Source organism: Macaca fascicularis, chromosome 10 (genome assembly GCF_037993035.2).
Source record: "Macaca fascicularis isolate 582-1 chromosome 10, T2T-MFA8v1.1".
In the NCBI taxonomy this organism is placed as follows: Eukaryota; Metazoa; Chordata; class Mammalia; order Primates; family Cercopithecidae; genus Macaca; species Macaca fascicularis.
In genome coordinates this window covers 68,702,404-68,722,104 of record NC_088384.1, presented here as the reverse complement: position 1 = coordinate 68,722,104, position 19,701 = coordinate 68,702,404, and the positions used below count along the sequence as shown (strand labels likewise).

Sequence of the window (19,701 nt, the reverse complement as noted above, 5' to 3'; positions counted from 1 at the left end):
TTATTGTGAATATTTTATTCTGTAGCTTGGCTTTTCATTTTCTCAACTGTGACCCTCAAAGAACAAAAATGTTATTTTTTTAAAAAGCCCTATTTATCCATTTTTGTTTTATGTATATATATATAAACTGAGATGGGGTCTCACTATGATGGCCTTGCTGGTCTGGAACTCCTGGGTTCAAGCAATCCTCCCTGCTCTACCTCCCTAAGTGCTGGGGTTACAGGCATGAGTCACCTGGCCTGGGATGCCTTTTTTATTCTAAGAAATCTGTGCTTATTCCAAGATGGCAAACATATTCTCCTTTTTTTTTTCTTCTAGGCTTATATTAAATTGTTTTAGCTTTTACATTTAAGTGAGTGATCCATTCAGAGTTAAGTTTTGTGGATATATATTACTGTAGGGCAGAACATCAGTTTTTAAAGGGTGGGCAAGGTGAAAAGAACCCTGAAGGATACCAGGGAAAAGGATGTTTTTGAAGCCATGAAAGGTGCAGGTGGGGTCAGTGGTGGCAAATGCTTCCGAAACCAAGTTTGAGTATGGCTGAAAAGTACTTAATGTCAATTTACCGATCCTGCCTTGTGCCAAGCACATCACACTTGCTCTTCAGTGTGTTGTTTTTCAGTCTATTGAGGGCATCTTGCCTTAAAAAAATGTATGAATAAGACAAAAGCTGGAGCTGGACGGAGTCGAAGGAGATTTTTTGTTTTTGAGACATGGGCACGTTTGTATGAATGATAAACGTCAGTAATGAAGATGGGGGAGGGCTTAGGGTGTCAATGAGGCGAAAGGCCCCTGAGGCAGGAAAAAAGACCCAGAGCCTAGCGGAGGGATTAGCTTTGGCTTGGAGGTACTTAAAGTTCACCCAGAGTTCCGGAAAGCAAAATGGGGGAAAAGAAGAGTTGCCGGGAGAGACAAACGGTATCCCTGCAAATCTGAAAACTGGAAGAGGAATTGGAAATAACCTTTTCAGATACCGTCTGGAGCCCATGAAGGCATTACAATTTTGTAAGTGAGAAGCTTCTCCTCTAAGAAGTTGTCATTTAGTCCTCGTCACGTGGTAAGAAGTATCGCACGCCCACAGCTCTGCATCCGAAAGTCCGGACACCGGAACAACTTTCCGAACCACAGGCCCCAAGATGCATCGGGGCAGAGCCGGAAGCGGACGCGGAAAACTGGCGGCTCCCTGATGGTTCCGGCGGCAGGGATGGCAGCGATTCCCTCACCGGAAGTCGAGCCTCCGCCGTGGGCCTGCGAGAATCGAGGCACTCGCCGGCGTACCCATGTATAAAAGAGAGTTCACGGCCTGGTACCGGCGGATGTCGGTAGTCTACGGGATCGGCGCCTGGTCTGTGTTTGGCTCACTGTTTTACTACAACCGGACAATGGCGAAGTCATCAGGTAGGGCTCTTCGGCGGGGCCTGCCCCGGGACACACGGCTTTCGGTGGAGAGTTCCCCGGGGGTCGTCGAAACAACCTCCCTGTTCTGTAAACCCCAGGTTTATTCTGCAAAACTAATTGAAACGGGTGCTAACAGCCGTTTGTTAAATGAAATCTGCAAAGAACTAGACGCCAGGAATTATTAATACCTTGTAAATATTGTTACCTAAATCTTAGTCATTTACTGCATAGGGCCGTCCCTATACTCGGAATTGGAAGAATCTGTGTAAAGTGCAAGGTGGATTTTCAGAGACTCTGTCCGGTGATTTTTAAAGAGTGATGCTTCAATACTACTGTCCCTCAAGATATATGGCTAGCAATTTCAGGACTTTTAGCAGTCAAGGCGTATTAAAATCTTCCAGTTACTAGGCGCAAAGGGAGGAAAGTTTCTCAGCTTTGAAAAATATGCTGGAAATGTATAGAGACATTAAGTTGATCAGTGTGGTTGCTAGGGGCTGAAGGGTTGGGGAGATGGGGAATGACTGCCAAAGGTATGGATTCCTTTTGTGGATGATAATATTTTAAAATTGATTGTGGTGCTGGTTGCACAAATTGAATGTACTAAAAAAACATTAAATTGTATCTTTTGGCCGGGCGCAGTGGCTCACGCCTGTAATCCCAGCACTTTGGGAGGCCGAGGCGGGCGGATCACGAGGTCAGGAGATCGAGACCATCCTGGCTAACACGGTGAAACCCCGTCTCTACTAAAAACTACAAAAAACTAGCCGGGCGAGGTGGCGGCGCCTGTAGTCCCAGCTACTCGGGAGGCTGAGGCAGGAGAATGGCGTGAACCCGGGAGGCGGAGCTTGCAGTGAGCTGAGATCTGGCCACTGCACTCCAGCCTGGGCGACAGAGCGAGACTCCGTCTCAAAAAAAAAAAAAAAAAAATTGTATCTTTTAAGGGGGTTAATCGTATGATATGTTAATTATATATCAGTAAAGTTGTTGTGTAAAAACTATGCTGAAGATTACATTTGGTGATGAAGCTATCAGTGGCCTGAAAGTACATGTGTCCAGCATTAGGCGTTTAAAAACATTTTGGCCGGGTGCAATGGCTCTCACCTGTAATTCCATAACTTTGGAAGGCCGAGGTGGCAGATTGCTTGATCCCAGGGGTTGGGGACCAGTCTGGGCAACATAGGGAGACCACCATCTCTACCCCCCAAAAAATTTTATATATATTTACTTTATATATAATATATGGTAAAATATTTTATATTTTTATATATATAAAGTAAAAATATTTTAATATCCATGTTTATGTTTTCTTTCGTTTTGGTTTTTTTTTTTTTTTTTTTTTTTTTTTTGACAGGGTCTCACCCTGTCGCCCAGGCTGGAGTGCAGTGGCATGATCTCAGCTCACCACAACCTGCTTCTCCAGGCTCAAGCGATTCTCGTGCCTCATCCTCCCGAGTAGCTGGGGTTACAGGCGCAGGCCACTACTGCCCGGCGAATGTTTTTTTTTTTTTTTTTTTTTTTGAGATGGAGTCTAGCTCTGTCGCCCAGGCTAGAGTGCAGTGGTGCTATCTCGGCTCACTGCAACCTCTACCTCCCACCTCAAGCAGTCCTCCTGCCTCATCCTCCCCAGTAGCTGGGATTACAGGCGAATGCCACTACGCCTGGCTAATTTTCGTATTTTTAGTAGAGAAGGGGGTTTCAGCAGCTTGGTGAGGCTGGTCTCAAACTCCTGACCTCAGGTGGTCCACCCGCCTCGGCTGCCACAAAGTGTTGGGATTACAGGCGTGAGCCACCGCACCTGGCCTTTCCTTCCCTCCCCTCTTGTCCCCTCCCCTTCCCTCCCCTCCCCTGCCCTGCCCTTCCTTTCCCTCCCCCTTTCCCTTCTCTTCCCTTTTCTTTTTCCTTCCTTCCTTCCTCCCTTCTTTCCTCCCTTCCCTTCCCTCCCTTCCCTCCCTTCCTTTTCATTCCTTTCTTCCTTATTGGGGTTGGAGGGAGTGAACATAATTCTTATCTTAATTTCTAAGACTTTAGTGACTGCTTTCTAAGTTAATAATTCAGGTGTTCTTTTTTTTTTTTTTCTCTCTTAATGGTGATAAAGTAGACCGAAAGGATGGCTTAACAACTGAAACAGAAGTATCTGAACACCCAAAAGGATTTTATGTGGAAACAGTTATCATATATAAAGAAGATTTTGTTCCAATTACAGAAAAGATCCTCAAGTATTGGAAATCGTGGACTGGTGGCCCTGGTGCAGAACCATGACTGGCTGCTGAATTCTGAAAACCAGGACTTGGTTCAACATTTAAATTTGATAGTTGCCTCGATTCCCATTGTGTTTGTGAAAAGTGTATGTATTTAAAATTGCTGTAAAACATAATCACTAATAATTGCAATAAATATTTTCTTGCAGGAATCTAGCTGCATTTTCTTTTTTTTTTTGAGAGGGAGACTCCAGTCACCCAGGCTGAGTGTAGTATCGCAATCTTGGCTCACTGCAAGCTCTGCCTCCCGGGTTCATGCCATTCTTCTGCCCCAGCCTCCTGAGTAGCTGGGACTACAGGCGCCCACCACCACGCCCGGCTAGTTTTTTGTATTTTTAGTAGAGACGGGGTTTCACCATGTTGTCCAGGATGGTCTCGATCTCCTGACCTCGTGATCCGCCCGCCTCGGCCTCCCAAAGTGCTGGGATTACAGGTGTGAGCCACCGCACCTGGCCTACTATCTGCATTTTCGAGAGGTGTTCCTCTGTATTTGCATGAGTGAAAGACTGATGTGAAATTTCACATAAAGCTTCCATAAGCTTGATTTCCTGAAACTAGTTAAGGAAGATTTGTATTTCTTTTTTTTTTTTTTTTTTTTTTTTTTTTTTTGAGACGGAGTCATGCTCTGTCGCCCAGGCTGGAGTGCAGTGGCCGGATCTCAGCTCACTGCAAGCTCCGCCTCCCGGGTTCACGCCATTCTCCTGCCTCAGCCTCCCAAGTAGCTGGGACTACAGGCGCCCGCCACTTCGCCCGGCTAGTTTTTTGTATTTTTTTAGTAGAGACGGGGTTTCACCGTGTTAGCCAGGATGGTCTCGATCTCCTGACCTCGTGATCCGCCCGTCTCGGCCTCCCAAAGTGCTGGGATTACAGGCTTGAGCCACCGCGCCCGGCCGAAGATTTGTATTTCTTTCATGTTGCTATTAGGCACAGCTTTACTGGCCATTTTAAGGTTTCAGCAAATCCCCACATTCAGTTTGGGATTCTACTGAATCTACAGTAGCCCTTTGGGTACTACTGCATACTGGGTAAGTATGATATAAATTAGATTGTAACTTCTGAATTAAATAGACTGGACCTATTCTTTAGGACTAGTGCACATACCCCTCATTCCTTCGGCAGGTGTGGATTACCCACCAGCTGTGGCCAGTGCTATTCTAATGCTGAGAATGCAGTCAGAACGACATGATTGATGCTGGACCAGTTTCCTCAGTGGTCTCTTGGTTGCAGGCAACAAACAAGTGAACTTAAATCAAAAGGGGGTGTTTATACAAAATGTATTGTCACTCAGAATTAAAGCAGAGAGTATGGGCCAGGAGCAGTGGCTCACGCCTGTAATCCCCACACTTTGGGAGGCCGAGGTGGGCGGATCACGAGGTCAAGAGATCGAGACCATCTTGGCCAGCATGGTGAAACCCTGTCTGTTAAAAATACAAAAATTAGCTGGGCATGGCACCATGCGCCTATAGTCCTAGCTACTTGGGAGGCTGAGGCAGGACAATCGCTTGAACCTGGGAGGTGGAGGTTGCAGTGAGCCGAGATCGCACCACTGCACTCCAGCCTGGTGACAGCGAGAGTCCATCTTTAAAAAAAAAAAAAATGCAGAGTATGTTGAGGTCTTCAGAACACCTGACACTGGGACTGAAATGCAGGCAGCCACTTGCTGAGCCTGCCTGGGCTCTCGGCCTTGCTTTTCTTATTGCACACAAGCTGCTTTTCCCATCTTTCTGGAGTAATACAAGTATCCCAAGAAGATTCTACTTCCCATGTGCAGTGCCAAAGTCTGACCAGCCTCTCCTCAACCCAGTGTTTGGCTTCCACCCTTGCAAGAGACTCGGTTCAGTTTTTATCAGATCCCTGCCTATGGATTATAGAGACTGCCTCAGTTATGAATAATGTGGCATTTGTTTTTCATGTAGGTAGTGTTTTCCTGTTCATAGCTATCAGGACCCTGTGAGTAGAGATGTGTGGTGGGACAGGAATTAGACATTTCAGGGTTCCTCTATAGTGCTATGACCTTCAGATCCTCATCTTGATTTCTCACTGGTGTCAGTTCCACCATATGGGTGGCCTGAGGAGTGCTGTGGTGCAGTCAGCCTTAGTGACAAAGATTCCAAAATCACAACAGCTCCAGATGCTGGCAGCAGAGACTCAACTTCCCAAGGGATATCAGGTCAAGCATGGATTTGTGCCAATTGGCTGTGTATTCCAGTGGACCATCTTGGTTGGCATCAAACTGATGAATGAGAAGCAGTGTGCGACAGTAGACAGGGAAGGTGAGAAGCAAGTTAATCAGAAGTATGGGAGAGATGGGAACAGTAGCATGAACCTTTTGGAAGACATTTCCTAACATGAGGGACTTCCAGAGAAACCAAGGGCAAGGGCTGAAGGGCTGTGGCACTTGGCAGGTGAGAGTTGTTAATAGAGCACACCTAGGATAAACAGCTGAACTTCTTTTCTCACCTGGCAGTCTGTACCCAGGATCTGTACACTGGTGGGGCTTAAGGGGACATTTGGGCTAGCTTTCCTTGGGACCTGGCTGGGTTTCTTTGCTATATCTAATTCTCTTATTTCAGCCCAGCATTCTGAACTCAAGATCCATGTCCATCTAGCATTGCTACTTGGATGTCTAGCTGCCTCAGCTTTGTCCATAACTTAAATTGCTGCCATCACCCACAAGCCTGCTCTTCCTTCCGTTCTCTTTCTCAGAGAGTGCTCAGTTCCTCAAATTAGGAACCTATCATTCTAGACTTCTCCCTCTTCTTGTTCCTTCTTCCTCCAGCCACCAGGTCCCATCATTTCTACTGCAGATATTCCACTCCATTCCCACCTCCCCGTTTCCTTTAACACTACCTTACTTAAATCCTCCATCCTCTTTGCTTATGTAGCCTCAACTTCCTGTCGTCTCTGTCTCTACTTGGAGTCCCCTCCAACTGGTTTCTATAGTATTAGCCAGCATGACTTTTTTGCAATTAATTTTTATATTAACAAAGCAGCAAATGCATTAAAAAGTTAGTGATCAAAAGTTTGCCGAAAAAACAGTTCCTGCTTTATCCCTCCTCGCTTTCAACTATTAGGTTTTTTTTTTTTTTTTTTGTATTTACGTCCATATTTCTAAATAATAAGCTTTTACTAATATCTTTAATTTATCAATCATATATGGGATTTATTAATCAGGATTTGATCCTCCTTTCCAACTGACTAACCAGTAAAACCATTGCATATTTTTGATGAATCAATAATTGATAGTTACCCTGTTTTAACTATGCAAACATAGTTTGTTGATAAGCCAAGTAAGTAAGCTATAATTGTTTCTCATATAACTTTTCTTTCTGGAGTTAACTGCATTCTTTTTTTCATTTGCTTTGTTTCTTTGATGTTTCTCTCTCATTCTTTCCACATCCTCTAACCTCACAATATAATTTTCCACACAAACCTTCCCAGTTTCTCTTTTCTCTTTTTAAATCTTGGAGCTCTTTGTCTTCTTGCTACAATCTGGACTGATCACTCTAGTTCTGCTTCGCATACATTTTTCTTTGCTGTTTCCTTTGCCATCTTATAATGGATCTCTGTTTTCTCGATCCGTGTCCCCATAATTCTGAGAAAGGGTATATAACTTTTTGTCTCTTTTTCATGTCTGAACATGTCTTTTTTTTGAGACAGTTTCGCTCTGTCACCGAGGCTGGAGTGCAGTGGTGCGATCTTGGCTCACTGCAACCTCCGCTTCCCAAGTTCAAGTGATTCTCATGCCCGAGCCTCCCGAGTAGCTGGGACTACAAGGCCTGCGCCATCACACCTAGCTAATTTTGCATTTTTAGTAGAGATGGGGTTTCACCATATTGGCCAGGCTGGTCTCAAACTCCTGGCCTCAAGTGATCTGCCTGCCTCTGCCTCCCAAAGTGCTGGGATTACAGGCATGAGCCACTGTGCCCGACCAGAACATGTCTTTATCGTATTCTCATACTCAATTACTAGTTGGCCTGGGTATAGAACCCCAGGTTTGATCATTACTCTCCCTCAGAATTTTGAAAGCATCAGTCCCCTGTATTCTAGCAATTCCAATATTTCAGCTGAAAAGTCCTAATCTTTGATTATTACCTGTTTTCTTCTCTCCAGAAGGTCTTAGGACCTCCTTTATCTCTAGTGTTCTGAAATTTTACAATGATGCACCTAGTGTGGCTTAAAAAAAAATTGATTAGGCTGATCATTCAGTAGGCTCTTAGTTTATGGAAACTCTTATTTGGTTCTGGGGCATTTTCTTTTTAGGAATTCCGTTTGCCTTTTAATTTTTTTTCTGTGTGTCTGGAATTCCTAATAGACATTCCAGACTACTTTTTATTATTTTATACTTTTTCTTAACTACTGTTGATCTCTTTATTTTCGACTTTTCAGGGAGAGGATCATTCATTTACTTATACAACTGTGGAGGAGGCAAAATTTTACCTATACTTTTTAGGGTTTGTGGCTGGGCCTCAGAATTAAATTGACATAAAACAGAGTAGCCAAAGTAAAGTGTACAGATTCTTACATACACGTGGAAGCCCCCATAGAAAAATGGGGACCCAAAGTGGCAAAACCTAACTGGTTATATACTGAGTTGAACAAAAAGAGGCAACTATGGAAAAATAACTAAAATGTACAGGAAACCAGAGGAGGATAAGAGTTATTTAAACAAGGCCTGTTTGTATGGAATTATCTCGACCTTGACTCTCCATCTCTGGTGATAAGAATGGTTCTTTCCTCCTGCTATAGGGAGGGCATCTTCCACATGGCAGTTTTATCTCTTTCTTGCTTTCTTTTTCTTTTTTTTTTGGAGACAGAGTCTTGCTCTGTCACACAAGCTGGAGTGCAGTGGCATGATCTTGGCTCACTCATACCCCCGGCTCCTGAGTTTAAGCAATTCTCCTGTCTCAGCCTTCTGAGTAGCTGGGATTACAGGGGTGCACCACCATGCCCGGCTAATTTTTATATTTTTAGTAGAGATGGGGTTTCACTATGTTGGCCACGCTGGTCTCGAACTCCTGACCTCAGGTGATCCGCCCACCTCTGCCTCCCAAAGTGCTGGGATTACAGGCGTGAGCCACCGTGCCCGGCCTATCTCTTTTTGTCAAAAAGAAGAGAGGAGGTCAGATCACCCTTCCTGCACCTGCTATTTTTCAAGTGTCTTTAGCTCAAAATAAATCTTATGCCAAAGTGGCATATTTTTTGGTGGTGTATTCCATTATCCTTCACATTCAACAGACACCTGCTGAGTCCCTACTTTGGTTGTGGAGGACAAAGCAAGTCCATCTTGGATGCTGATCTGCCATGTTGGATTCTGATTAACCCTTGGTCCATGAATACCTCTAAGATTTGCATCTTATCTATTGTTCCTTGTGTAAGAGCTTGTCTTTACAGTCAATCCTGCCCTTAGATCCAACAACCTTGATGTTATTGTACTTCAGTTGTCCCACATATCCCTGCTAAAGCACCCCTTCCCTACGGTATAAAAGCCCTGGGTCTGAGGGGTGACTGCTCGGGGATCCACCATCTTGCCTGGCAGCCACCCAAGACACAGACACGGCTTCTGTTCTAAGTCCCTATTAAATGTTTCTTTCTAAGAAACCAGATTTGTCAGCCTCCTTTTTGGCCTCTGAGCTTCCTCAGACTTTGGGGCCAGTTTGTATAGCCCTGCCTGCCACAGGACGCTGAGCCAGCATTGCTCTGCGTGCTGAGTACTATATAAACAATGCCCTCAAGCAGTTCTAGCTTCCAGCAGAGAAACAGACAATAAAAACTAAGCAATACATTATGTCTCCTATAATACAATTTTTTTTTTTTTTTTTTTTTTTTGTGATGGGGTTTTGCTATATTGCCAAAGCTGGTCTTGAACTTCTGGGCTCAAGTGAATCTCCCACCTCAGCCTCCTGAGTAGCTGGAGCTACTGGTGTGCACCACTGTGCCTGGCTGTAATCCAACTTTTTAATTGCATTTTAATATTGGCTATTATAGAAAGCTCTTGTAAATTAGTTCCTTTTTATGGTATCGTATTCATTGATGAATACAATATTTTCTGATGGCTGAAGGTGTTCTAAGTTGTCTTACTCTTTCTTCTTGTACTGCTATAAGTTCCTTTGCGTGACTCGTTTTTGTCTCTGTCTCAAGTTGGAGGCATTTGTCTAATGTCCCTTCTTATTGTACAGGCATCGATTTAAGAACCTTTCACGAGCCTTCTGCAGCTTGAGGATAGGGGTAGGTGTTTGATAAGTTATGACTAGCTTTTTACTGGTGGTTGGTGTTGAAGTTGGGATTCTTAGCAACACACCACAGAACTGGAGCCAGTTCATGCCGAAAAGGAACTTTGGAAAGGATATTGGGAAACTCCTAGAATTAGGGGGATCATCAGGGAAACATAGTTATAGACGGTGCAGCCAGGAATGGCACCCCAAGTATCCTGGCAGGCCACCACCAGGTACAGGCACTGTGGGGTCATGCTGGCAAAATAGGCTGTTCCTGCCGGGCCCCTGCCTCCGGTACCTCTGAGCAGGGAGTTTCTGAAGACCCCACATCAGAATGGCTTCCTGGAGCAGCCTGCTTATCACTCGCTTCCGAATCTAGTTTCACTTGGGGATGCCTAACTCAGGGCGTGTTGGTCACATTCCTTTGCCTTAGCTGCAGTTAAGTCTGGGAAAGAATTTCTGGCTTCTACTGTGGGGATATGTGGAGTTTTAAGGTGAGAAGTTCCCCAAATATAGGATGTTCACAAAATGCTGGGAAGACAAATACTATGACAAATGTCCACTAGAGACAGCAAGCCAGATTTTTTTAGTGGGAGGTACTGACATGCCAGCATCTGTCAATCAGTTCCCAGGAGAAGGGTCCTCTCTCCAGTCTCCCACAGGGATTGAGGGTAGATGCCTGGCTGTAGGAATCCTGGGAACTAGACTGGGGAGGGGTTTGGAGATGGTTGTTTAGAATAAGGGTTTCCATTGAATCCGGGGCCACATCCCCCTCCTCTGCTCCGGGCAAAGCAGAAACCTCAGGTTTCCTGAGTGAAGTGCAAGAAGTTGGGGTGGGTACCTGGGGGTCCAAGTGTTGCTTCTGCAGACTCAAACATCTCTCTATGTCCAGCCCACCCTTCACCCTGCCTCCACCCACCTATAATTTATGTGTTATGTAGAGGGTGTCTATATTTTAAAACTCCCAAAAAAACTTAAATTGAGTCTCTATTGAGCTACCCTGGTAGACCACACTTGAAAAGTGTCAGGCTGGGCGTGGTGGCTCACGCTTGTAATCCCAGCACTTTGGGAGGCCAAGGCACGTGGATCACTTGAGGTCAGGAGTTTGAGACCAGCATGTCAACATGGTGAAACACCCCCCCTCGACTAAAAATGCAAAAATTAGCCGGGCATGGTGGTGCATGTCTGTGATGTCAACTACTTGGGAGGCTGAGGCAGGAGAATCGCTTGAACCCAGGAAAGGGAGGTTGCAGTGAGCTGACCGAGTGAGACTCCATCTCAAAAAAAAAAAAAAAAAAAAAAATCAATGCTAGAGGAAAAGAATGTGTCCCTTGCAACCCCATAGGAGGAGGGCTTTGGAAGCCTGTGCCTGTTTTCCTTCAGACTTTGCCCCGTGCACTTCTTGTCTTTGCTGATTTTGTTTCATATCCTTTTGCTGTAATAAACCACAGATGTGACAATAACTATATGCTGAATCCTGTGAGTCCTCCCAGCAAATCACTGAACCTGGGGGTGGTCTTGGGGACCCTGGATGTGCTGTGCAGGCAAAGGCCACCCAGCTATGGAAGAATACTGTTAAAGTCCCACTCTGTATCTGTGACACATAGAGGCTCAGGACCATCAAGTATACTTTTCAAAAGTTAAAAACATGAGTCAAATACAAGAATGAGCAAATGTCAAATATTTGTTCAATTTGTAAATGAGAAAACCAGCAGGATGATAAAGCTGATTCAAAGAAGAAGAAAGGACCAGAGGTTATTTAGGCACTTGAGAAAAAAGTGTTAGAATAAGATTTCTGGTTAATGTTCTAGCGGGGATAAAGCCCTAAACTTAGGGTTATTATTTTTTAATGGACATAATTATTTTTATTTTTATCCGACAAAAGTTTACAAGTTAACATGAAGCTTCACAAAATCCAAGTTTTAATTAAAAGTAGGTGATGGTGCCTGGCTAACATAGCGAGACCCTGTCTCTACAAAAAATAAAAAATCAGTGGGGTGCAGTGGTGCATACCTGTAGTCCCAGCTACTTAGGAGACTAAAGTGGGAGATTGCTTGAGCCTGGGAGTTCAAGGCTACAGTGAACAATGATCACACCACTGTACTCCAGCCTGGGTGACAGAGCAAGACCCTGTCTCAAACAAATAGAAAAGAAAAAAAAAAAAGAAAAAAATGTTGGCCAGGCGCACTGGCTCACACTTGTAATCCTAGCACTTTGGGAGGCCGGAGGTGGGCTGATCACTTGAGATCAGGAGTTTGAGACGAACCTGGCCAACATGGCAAAACCACATCTCTACTAAAAATACAAAAGTTAGCTGGGCATGGTGGCACGTGTCTGTAATCCCAGCTACTTGGGAGGCTGAGGCAGGAGGAACACTTGCACCCAGGAGGCAGAGGTTGCAGTGAGCTGAGATCACACCACTGCACTCCAGACTGGGCAACAGATCGAGACTCCATCTCAAAAAAAAAAAAAAAAAAAAAAAAAAGGAGATGATGAGTCAAACAAAGGTACCCTAGTTCATTAAATTCCCTAATTAATTAAATAATTCTTGAGTGAGCCCATTAAACACAGTGCCCTAAGATGACATTGAAAGAACTCACTACCTTTTGCCTTAGGTCATTGGAAGTCCCAGGACTCGGTTGGTTGCTCAGTGGCCGGGCCGGGCCTGCCCTGTAGTTGGTGCCTCGCCAAACGCTGTAGGTGAATCAAGGTAACATCCAAGGTGAGGAGGTATTTTGAGTGGATTTTCTGGAAGGACATGTGTAGATGGGAACTAGGCACGTGGAGTTCACAGAGACTTTCTGGTGATTTCACATCAGAGGACCATCTGGCCATGTTTTTGGATTTTTCCATCTCAGATCCAGCATACTTCAAAGCAAACATGAGAATCTCCTGGACTAATCCATTTCCAGAGAAGAAAATCACTCCCCAATTTGTGTGCTGATAGATTAGAGAAAAACGTTGAAATGGCTGATGTCAAAGAAGTGATGGAATTAAGGTGCTCCTAGCAATAGAAACTCACCCAGGTGGAATGAACCATGCTTTCTCGGGTGCTGTGCTCCAGCGGGTTCTAGCACTGGGCTTTCAACCCTCTGGGGAGCTCTGCTTTAATGCCTGAATTAGACTTTTAAGATTAATGATATGGCCTATTATTTCCAAAATGACAGATATGGCCCCATCATGTCTGTGTGGTTGTGAAAATATACTTAGATTGTTTGCTGCAAGATCGTTTTTTGAGTGCTCTTGTGTTATATTTACTCCTCACTGCAATCTTGAAGACAAGATATTATCCCCACTTTACAGATAAGAAGACTGAAGCTGAATCGGGCTAAGTCACATTTCCTAAGGTCATAAAAAAAAAAAAGAAAAACACCAAAAAACAAAAAAACAGTGCACAAATAACACATTTCTTTCTTTCTTTTTTTTTAGATGGAGTCTCGCTCTGTTGCCCAGGCTGGAGTGCAGTGGCACGATCTCGGCTCACTGCAAGCTGCAACTCCTGGGTTCACACCATTCTCCTGCCTCGACAGGGTGTGGTGGTGGGCACCTGTAGTCCCAGCTACTTGGAAATAACACACTTCTTAAAAGTTTGAGTCATTTTGAGTTCCATGAACCAAAAAACATCCCAGCTGATTCAGACCTAAATGTTCATCAACAGAAAAAACTGTTTAGGGTAATTACAATACATATATTAGCCCTTAGCATCTGCACATCTATTAATAGAGAAATACTGTAAATCCATGATACACTGTTAAGCCAAAAAATTGGCTTCTCACATTTATTCCTTTGGCAATATTACCTGAGCCCCAGGTACTGTTAGATACTGAGGATTCAGTGGTAAGCATGAGAGACACAGGTGGAAGAACACAGCTTACCAGGCAAATAGAGTCATTGAAAGTCGCCAGAACATTATGAGAGAAAACCCACGGGACAAACATGAGAAAAACAGGGAGCAGGAACACCTACTTTTCTTGGTGCAGACAGAGAAGATCTGTCTGAGGAGGTGGCATTGAAGCTGAAAACCTAAAGGCAGGAGAGGAGCATGTTGTACAAAGAGTGGATGGAGGTAGAGGAACCAACCTGTTCCGGGTAGAGCAAGAGCAGATCCTGAAGTCCTGAGGTAGCAACCAATGACTATTTGAGGAATTTAAAGGTGGTCAGAGTCTGGATTGTTAAGACTTTATATTCTAAGAGAATCACTTTCATCTGCGCCTGGAGAATGGCTTGGAGAAGGACAAAGGGGAAGTAGGAAGACCAGTGAGGAAGGTGTTGTAGAAATCCAAATGGGAAAGAATGGTGGAGTGGATGATGCGGGAGGGGTGGAGAGAAGAGGGCACTTTGGGATAGGTTTTGGAGAGGGAGAAGATTTGCTGATGGACGAGATACTTAGGGAATGGGGAAGAGAGCAATCACAGGTCACTGCTGGCTCCAGGAAACAAGTGGAGCCACTTATTTAAGTGGGGATTTGCCAGGTGCAATGGCTCACACCTGTAATCCCAGCACTTTGGGAGGCCACGGCAGGTGGATCACTTGAGGTCAGGAGTTTGAGAACAGCCTGGCCAACATGGTGAAACCCCGTCTCTACTAAAAATACAAAGATTAGCCAGGCATGGTGGCAGCACCTGTAATCCCAGCTACTCAGAATTCTAAGGCAGGAGAATCACTTGAGCCTGCGAGGCGGAGGTTGCAGTGAGCCAGAACGAGCCACTGTACTCCAGTCTGGGTGACAGTGCAAGACTCTGTCTCCAAAAAAAAAAAAAAAAAAGAAAGGGTATGACTCTTATGGTGGAATATGGTATGGAGGGCTTTGGGGTTCATTGAACACCAACTGGTGAATTGCAGTTCAACTCTGGCACGAATCACCTGGAGTTAGAACAGATCCTGCAAGTTTTTTTTTTTTTTTGAGACGGAGTCTTGCTGTGTCGCCCAGGCTGGAGTGCAGTGGCCGGATCTCAGCTCATTGCAAGCTCCGCCTCCCGGGTTTTTACGCCATTCTCCTGCCTCAGCCTCCCGAGTAGCTGGGACTACAGGCGCCCACCACCTCGCCTGGCTAGTTTTTTGTATTTTTTAGTAGAGACGGGGTTTCACCGTGTTAGCCAGGATGGTCTTGAACTCCTGACGTCGTGATCCGCCCGTCTCGGCCTCCCAAAGTGCTGGGATTACAGGCTTGAGCCACCGCGCCCGGCCGATCCTGCAAGTTTAAGGGTATGTTTCCCAAAAAGATTGCCCTTATTTCAGGTGCCAACCACACTTGGGTGTCCCCAAACCGCTTGCACTTCAGACCAACTGGCTACACAGTCAGGAGTATCCATGACCCCCTCAGGGTTGATAATGCACTGGGATGACATATGGAACTGAGGAAAGTGCTGTAATTATAATTTATAGTTTTATTATAAAAATTAGGACCAGCCAGATGAGGAGATATGTTAGGCAAGGTCTGTGAGAGTATCAAACACAGAGCCTCTGTGCTTTCGCCCTGTGGAATCAGGGCCATCACCCTCCCAGCACATCAATGTGTTCAGCAACCAGGAAGTTCCATGTAGCTTCAGTGTCCAGAGTTTTTCCTGGGATTTTATCATGTAAGGATGACTGATTGAATCATTGGCCACAGGTTGAACTCAATCTCTGTCTTCTACCCCTCCCACAGGTTGGGCTGGCTCAGACATCCAGTCAGGATTGGTTTTTCCTGTGATCAGCTCCCAATCTGAATTGTCTTGTTAGTAAACTCAGGAATAATCAAGGAGCTCATGAATAACAAAGATACTCCTGTCTCTTGAGAAATTCCAAGAATTTTAAAAGCTCCATGCCAGAAACCCAGAATTAACAAAGTGCTGGGATTACAGGTAGTTTTGCTGTTTTTTAAAAAGTCCGTGGCTGGGCGTGGTGGCTCATGCCTGTAATCCCAGCACTTTGGGAGGCTGAGGCGGGCGGATCACCTGAGGTCGGGAGTTCCAGACCAGCCTGACCAACATGGAGAAACCTCATCTTTAATAAAAATACAAAATTAGCCGGGCGTGGCGGCGCATGCCTGTAATCCCAGTTACTTGGGAGGCTGAGACAGGAGAATTGCTTGAACCCACGAGGCAGAAGTTGCGGTGAGCTAGATCGCACCATTGCACTCCAGCCTGGGCAACAAAGAGCAAAAAACAGTGTCTCAAAAAAAAAAAAAAAAAAAAAAATTCCTCATTAATTCTCAGAATCCTACCTAGTTATTTTGTAGAATGTTCCTCAATTTATTTTTGTCTTATGTTTCATCATGATTGGATTCAGGTTATACATTATTTGGCAGAAATACCACAAGATTGATGTTGTGTCCTTCCCAGTGCAGTATCAGGAGGCACATGATGTCTCGTTACTGGTTATGTTAACTTTGACAACGTTATTAAGGCAATTTAGCATTCAGTATTTAACAAACAAGCATACTAGTTTGCAGTCTTTTCTGGGCAAGTGAGGGTTTCTTCTCCATTTCAATGCCTTTTCTACGCCCACCAATGCTGTTAGTCACCTTCAAGGTGAAGACTGCTGAGATGGAATTATTTTTAGCAACGATAATAATTTGTTGGGGTAATAGTTGTACAGCCCTTTGCTGCCATCTAAGCACTTTTACGTAGTTTGGTTTATTTAAATCTAACAACCCAGTGAGGGGGCCAGTTATTAGTATTTGTATTAAATGAGAAATTAGAATTCTAGAATCACATACCTATTTATTATCATGACATGGCTAAGTCGAATTAATAGTGAGATAGTTAAATGGCTATTTTAGGCAGCAGATCCTTTTGTATGTGGTATCTGAGAAGCCACTGAGGCAGGAAGATAAGGGAAGAAGAATTTGGGATGATCTGCCTGCAGAGGAGTGGAAAAGAGGAATACAATTAGAAATAGGATTCAGGCTGAATTCAAAGGCTTAGTGATGACGGGTTCTTAGGTTCGGGTACGTTGGAGAAAAAAGCCAGCGTAGAGACTGCCTTCGGGGCAGAGTGGGTTCTGGGCACTGGGTAGGGGCTGGGCCCGCGATGGCGGGATCAAAGGGCTCTGGCGGGACCCCGATGTGGGTGGGGCAGGGCCAAGCACCGGGACGGGGCTTTTCAATGACGGGCGGGGTTACGGTTGGGCAGCAGGTGGGCGTGGCATGCATGGGCGGAGTCAATCTATGAGTGGGTGGGCCTATCGCCAGGCCGAGAGTGGGCGTGGCCGACGTGGGGTGGGCAGCAGCCGACCGAGTCGGACCGGACCGTTGGGCTCGCTTCCGGGTGTCACCTCCAGAGGGCGTCGGCCGCGGAGCCGCCCTCAGAGTCGCGAGGCCGGACGCAGCGCGGCGCCGCCCCACTCGCCCCAGCCGCCGCCATGAAGGCCGTGGTGCAGCGCGTCACCCGGGCCAGCGTCACAGGTCAGTCGGGCGGGGCCGGGCCCGGGAGGAGCCTCCCCTGACCCCCGCGACCGGCTGTCCTGCGTGGGGGGTCTTCCTGCCCCATCCTCGGGGCCGCTGCGGCCCCTCCGCGAGCGTGGTCCCCTTCGCGAGCTCGGTCCCCGCAACCGCGAGTCCCCAGGGCCGGCTCCTGGGCAGCGCGGCGTTCGGAGAGCCCCGTGCACGTGCCCGGCCGGCCCCGGCGCGCCCCGGCTTCGGGCTCTCAGCAGCGGGTGCAGGACGTGCGCGCCTCATTCTCAGCACCTTTGTCCTGCGTGCGGGATGGCAGAGCCTCGGAGCATCCCCGTGGCCCGCTCTTCAGGGAGCGTTGATGAACCACGCGTAGAGCATTTCTGGAGCAGGCACTCCTCCCTTTTCACTGCTGTATTTTAAATGTTCAATTTTTGCCCATTTTTACGTATTCCAATTTTTATGGGGCTTGACTCAGGATGAAATGCACAGATGCGAAGAGTTGCTCCTTGGGCTGAGCTCTGACAGTTGCGTGCACGCACGTGACTGGAACCCAGGCTGGATGAAGGGCGCCCCGCGCCCAGAACGCCCCTCGCCCTCTGTCGCTGAACTCTGCGCCGAGGGATCAGGATCTAAAGAATTCAAGATGAAAACATTTCTCTTTTTCACTCATTTTTTGTGGACCAAGCCACCCGACCCCTGGTCATCACTCGAGCACTCTAGTCTTGGTTGGGCATCAGAGGTCCAGATGATTAGTGTAGATAATGTAGTCGTTTTAAGAAAACCACGATACGAAAGATAATTTTTTTTTTTTTTTTTTTTTTGAGACGGAGTCTTGCTCTGTCACCCAGGCTGGAGTGCAGTGGCCGGATCTCAGCTCACTGCAAGCTCCTCCTCTCGGGTTCACGCCATTCTCCTGCCTCAGCCTCCCGAGTAGCTGGGACTACAGGCACCCGCCACTTCGCCCGGCTAGTTTTTTTTGTATTTTTTAGTAGAGATGGGGTTTCACCGTGTTAGCCAGGATGGTCTCGATCTCCTGACCTCGTGATCCACCCGTCTCGGCCTCCCAAAGTGCTGGGATTACAGGCTTGAGCCACCGCGCCCGGCCAACGAAAGATAATTTTTAAAAAACATTTAAATGACAAGCTTTATATTGTCTTTAGTCTTTTCTGTCTTTATTGGCAGAATTATATTGTTTCAGTTCAAATAATTTCAGATATCCTGTCCTTGGAGCCAGTCTGCACCAAATATGTGTTCTTGTGTCCACAAAAAGTATGAATTAAAAACAAAACAGGCCGGGGGCGGTGACTCACGCCTGTAATTCCAGCTCTTTGGGAGGCCATGGCGGGCAGATCACCTGAGGCCAGGAGTTGGAGACCAGCCTGGCCAACACAGAGAAACCCCATCTCTACTACAAATACAGAAATCAGCTGGGAGCGGTGGTGGGTGCCTGTAATCCCAGCTACTCGGGAGGCTGAGGCAGGAGAATTGCTTGAACCTGGGAGGCAGAGCTTGCAGTGAGCTGAGATTGTGCCACTAACCTCCAGCCTGGGCGACAGAGCGAGACTCTGTCTCAAAAAACAACAAACCCCCAAAACAACAAAACAAAAACAACAAAAACCCCTAAAGAAACAACCAAACCTACCAAAACCATATATTTAAATCTGAGAGTCTATTTTTCAGCCCCGCCTAATGATTTCTAAGCTGTTCTGGTAACTTTGGTTTTGGAAATGGTCCTGGAGGCCGGGCGCGGTGGCTCAAGCCTGTAATCCCAGCACTTTGGGAGGCCGAGGCGGGTGGATCACGAGGTCAGGAGATCGAGACTATCCTGGCTAACACGGTGAAACCCCGTCTCTACTAAAAATACAAAAAATTAGCCGGGCGTGGTGGCGGGCGCCTGTAGTCCCAGCTACTCGGGAGGCTGAGGCAGGAGAATGGCGTGAACCCGGGGGGCGGAGCTTGCAGTGAGCTGAGATCTGGCCACTGCACTCCAGCCTGGGCGACAGAGCGAGACTCCGTCTCAAAAAAAAAAAAAAAAAAAAAAAAGGAAATGGTCCTGGAATAATAGCGGATAGAGTAGCACTGGGATTTAGGAATTTTAAAGGGTTTACATCATTTCGGTAAATATTTAAATTCATGAAAACTGGGAAAATTCATAGATGAAAGATGTTTTGCATTATTGAGAAGTATCTTGCAGTCTGCTGCTGTGTGTGGTCATCACTGACAGATTTAAATTTTGATCTCTCTCCTGAACTCTCCATCCTGCTAATCTGGGATATTGAAAATGTATATTCTGTGAGATGTGCTGAATAGAGTTTGGGTTATTTTGGTTCATTATTTAAGTTATATGCTTTCAGTTAAAACAACCTAACCTACATGTTAAAAAAGATAAGGGTGTTAATTATGGGAAAGTGTAAATAATTCGAGAATTCTGGGTTGGGGAACTGTGAAATTA

At 45.9% G+C, this 19,701-nt stretch overlaps 2 protein-coding genes across 4 annotated transcripts in view; both read left to right on the top strand.

Annotated features, from left to right (window-relative positions):
- Nucleotides 1-1,177: 1,177 nt before the first annotated feature.
- On the top strand, nucleotides 1,178-3,808 carry SMIM26 (small integral membrane protein 26). Of its 2 annotated transcripts, none has more exons than XM_045362429.2 (2): nucleotides 1,178-1,398; nucleotides 3,497-3,808. In XM_045362429.2, the coding sequence occupies exons 1-2, from the start codon at nucleotides 1,281-1,283 to the stop codon at nucleotides 3,655-3,657; spliced, it is 279 nt and encodes a 92-aa protein (XP_045218364.2). In that variant the 5' UTR covers nucleotides 1,178-1,280; the 3' UTR covers nucleotides 3,658-3,808. The 2 variants fall into 2 exon arrangements, with proteins under 2 accessions (XP_045218364.2, XP_045218363.2); XM_045362428.2 differs by having other exon boundaries at nucleotides 3,494-3,808.
- A 13,256-nt stretch (nucleotides 3,809-17,064) lies between these two features.
- The window catches only part of DTD1 (D-aminoacyl-tRNA deacylase 1), a 178,545-nt gene continuing 175,908 nt past the window's right edge, over nucleotides 17,065-19,701 (top strand). For both annotated transcript variants that reach the window (XM_005568245.4, XM_045362426.2), the window contains exon 1: nucleotides 17,065-17,258. In XM_005568245.4, the coding sequence (XP_005568302.1) occupies nucleotides 17,216-17,258 (43 nt within the window). In that variant the 5' untranslated portion in view covers nucleotides 17,065-17,215. The remainder of the gene's footprint in view (nucleotides 17,259-19,701) is intronic.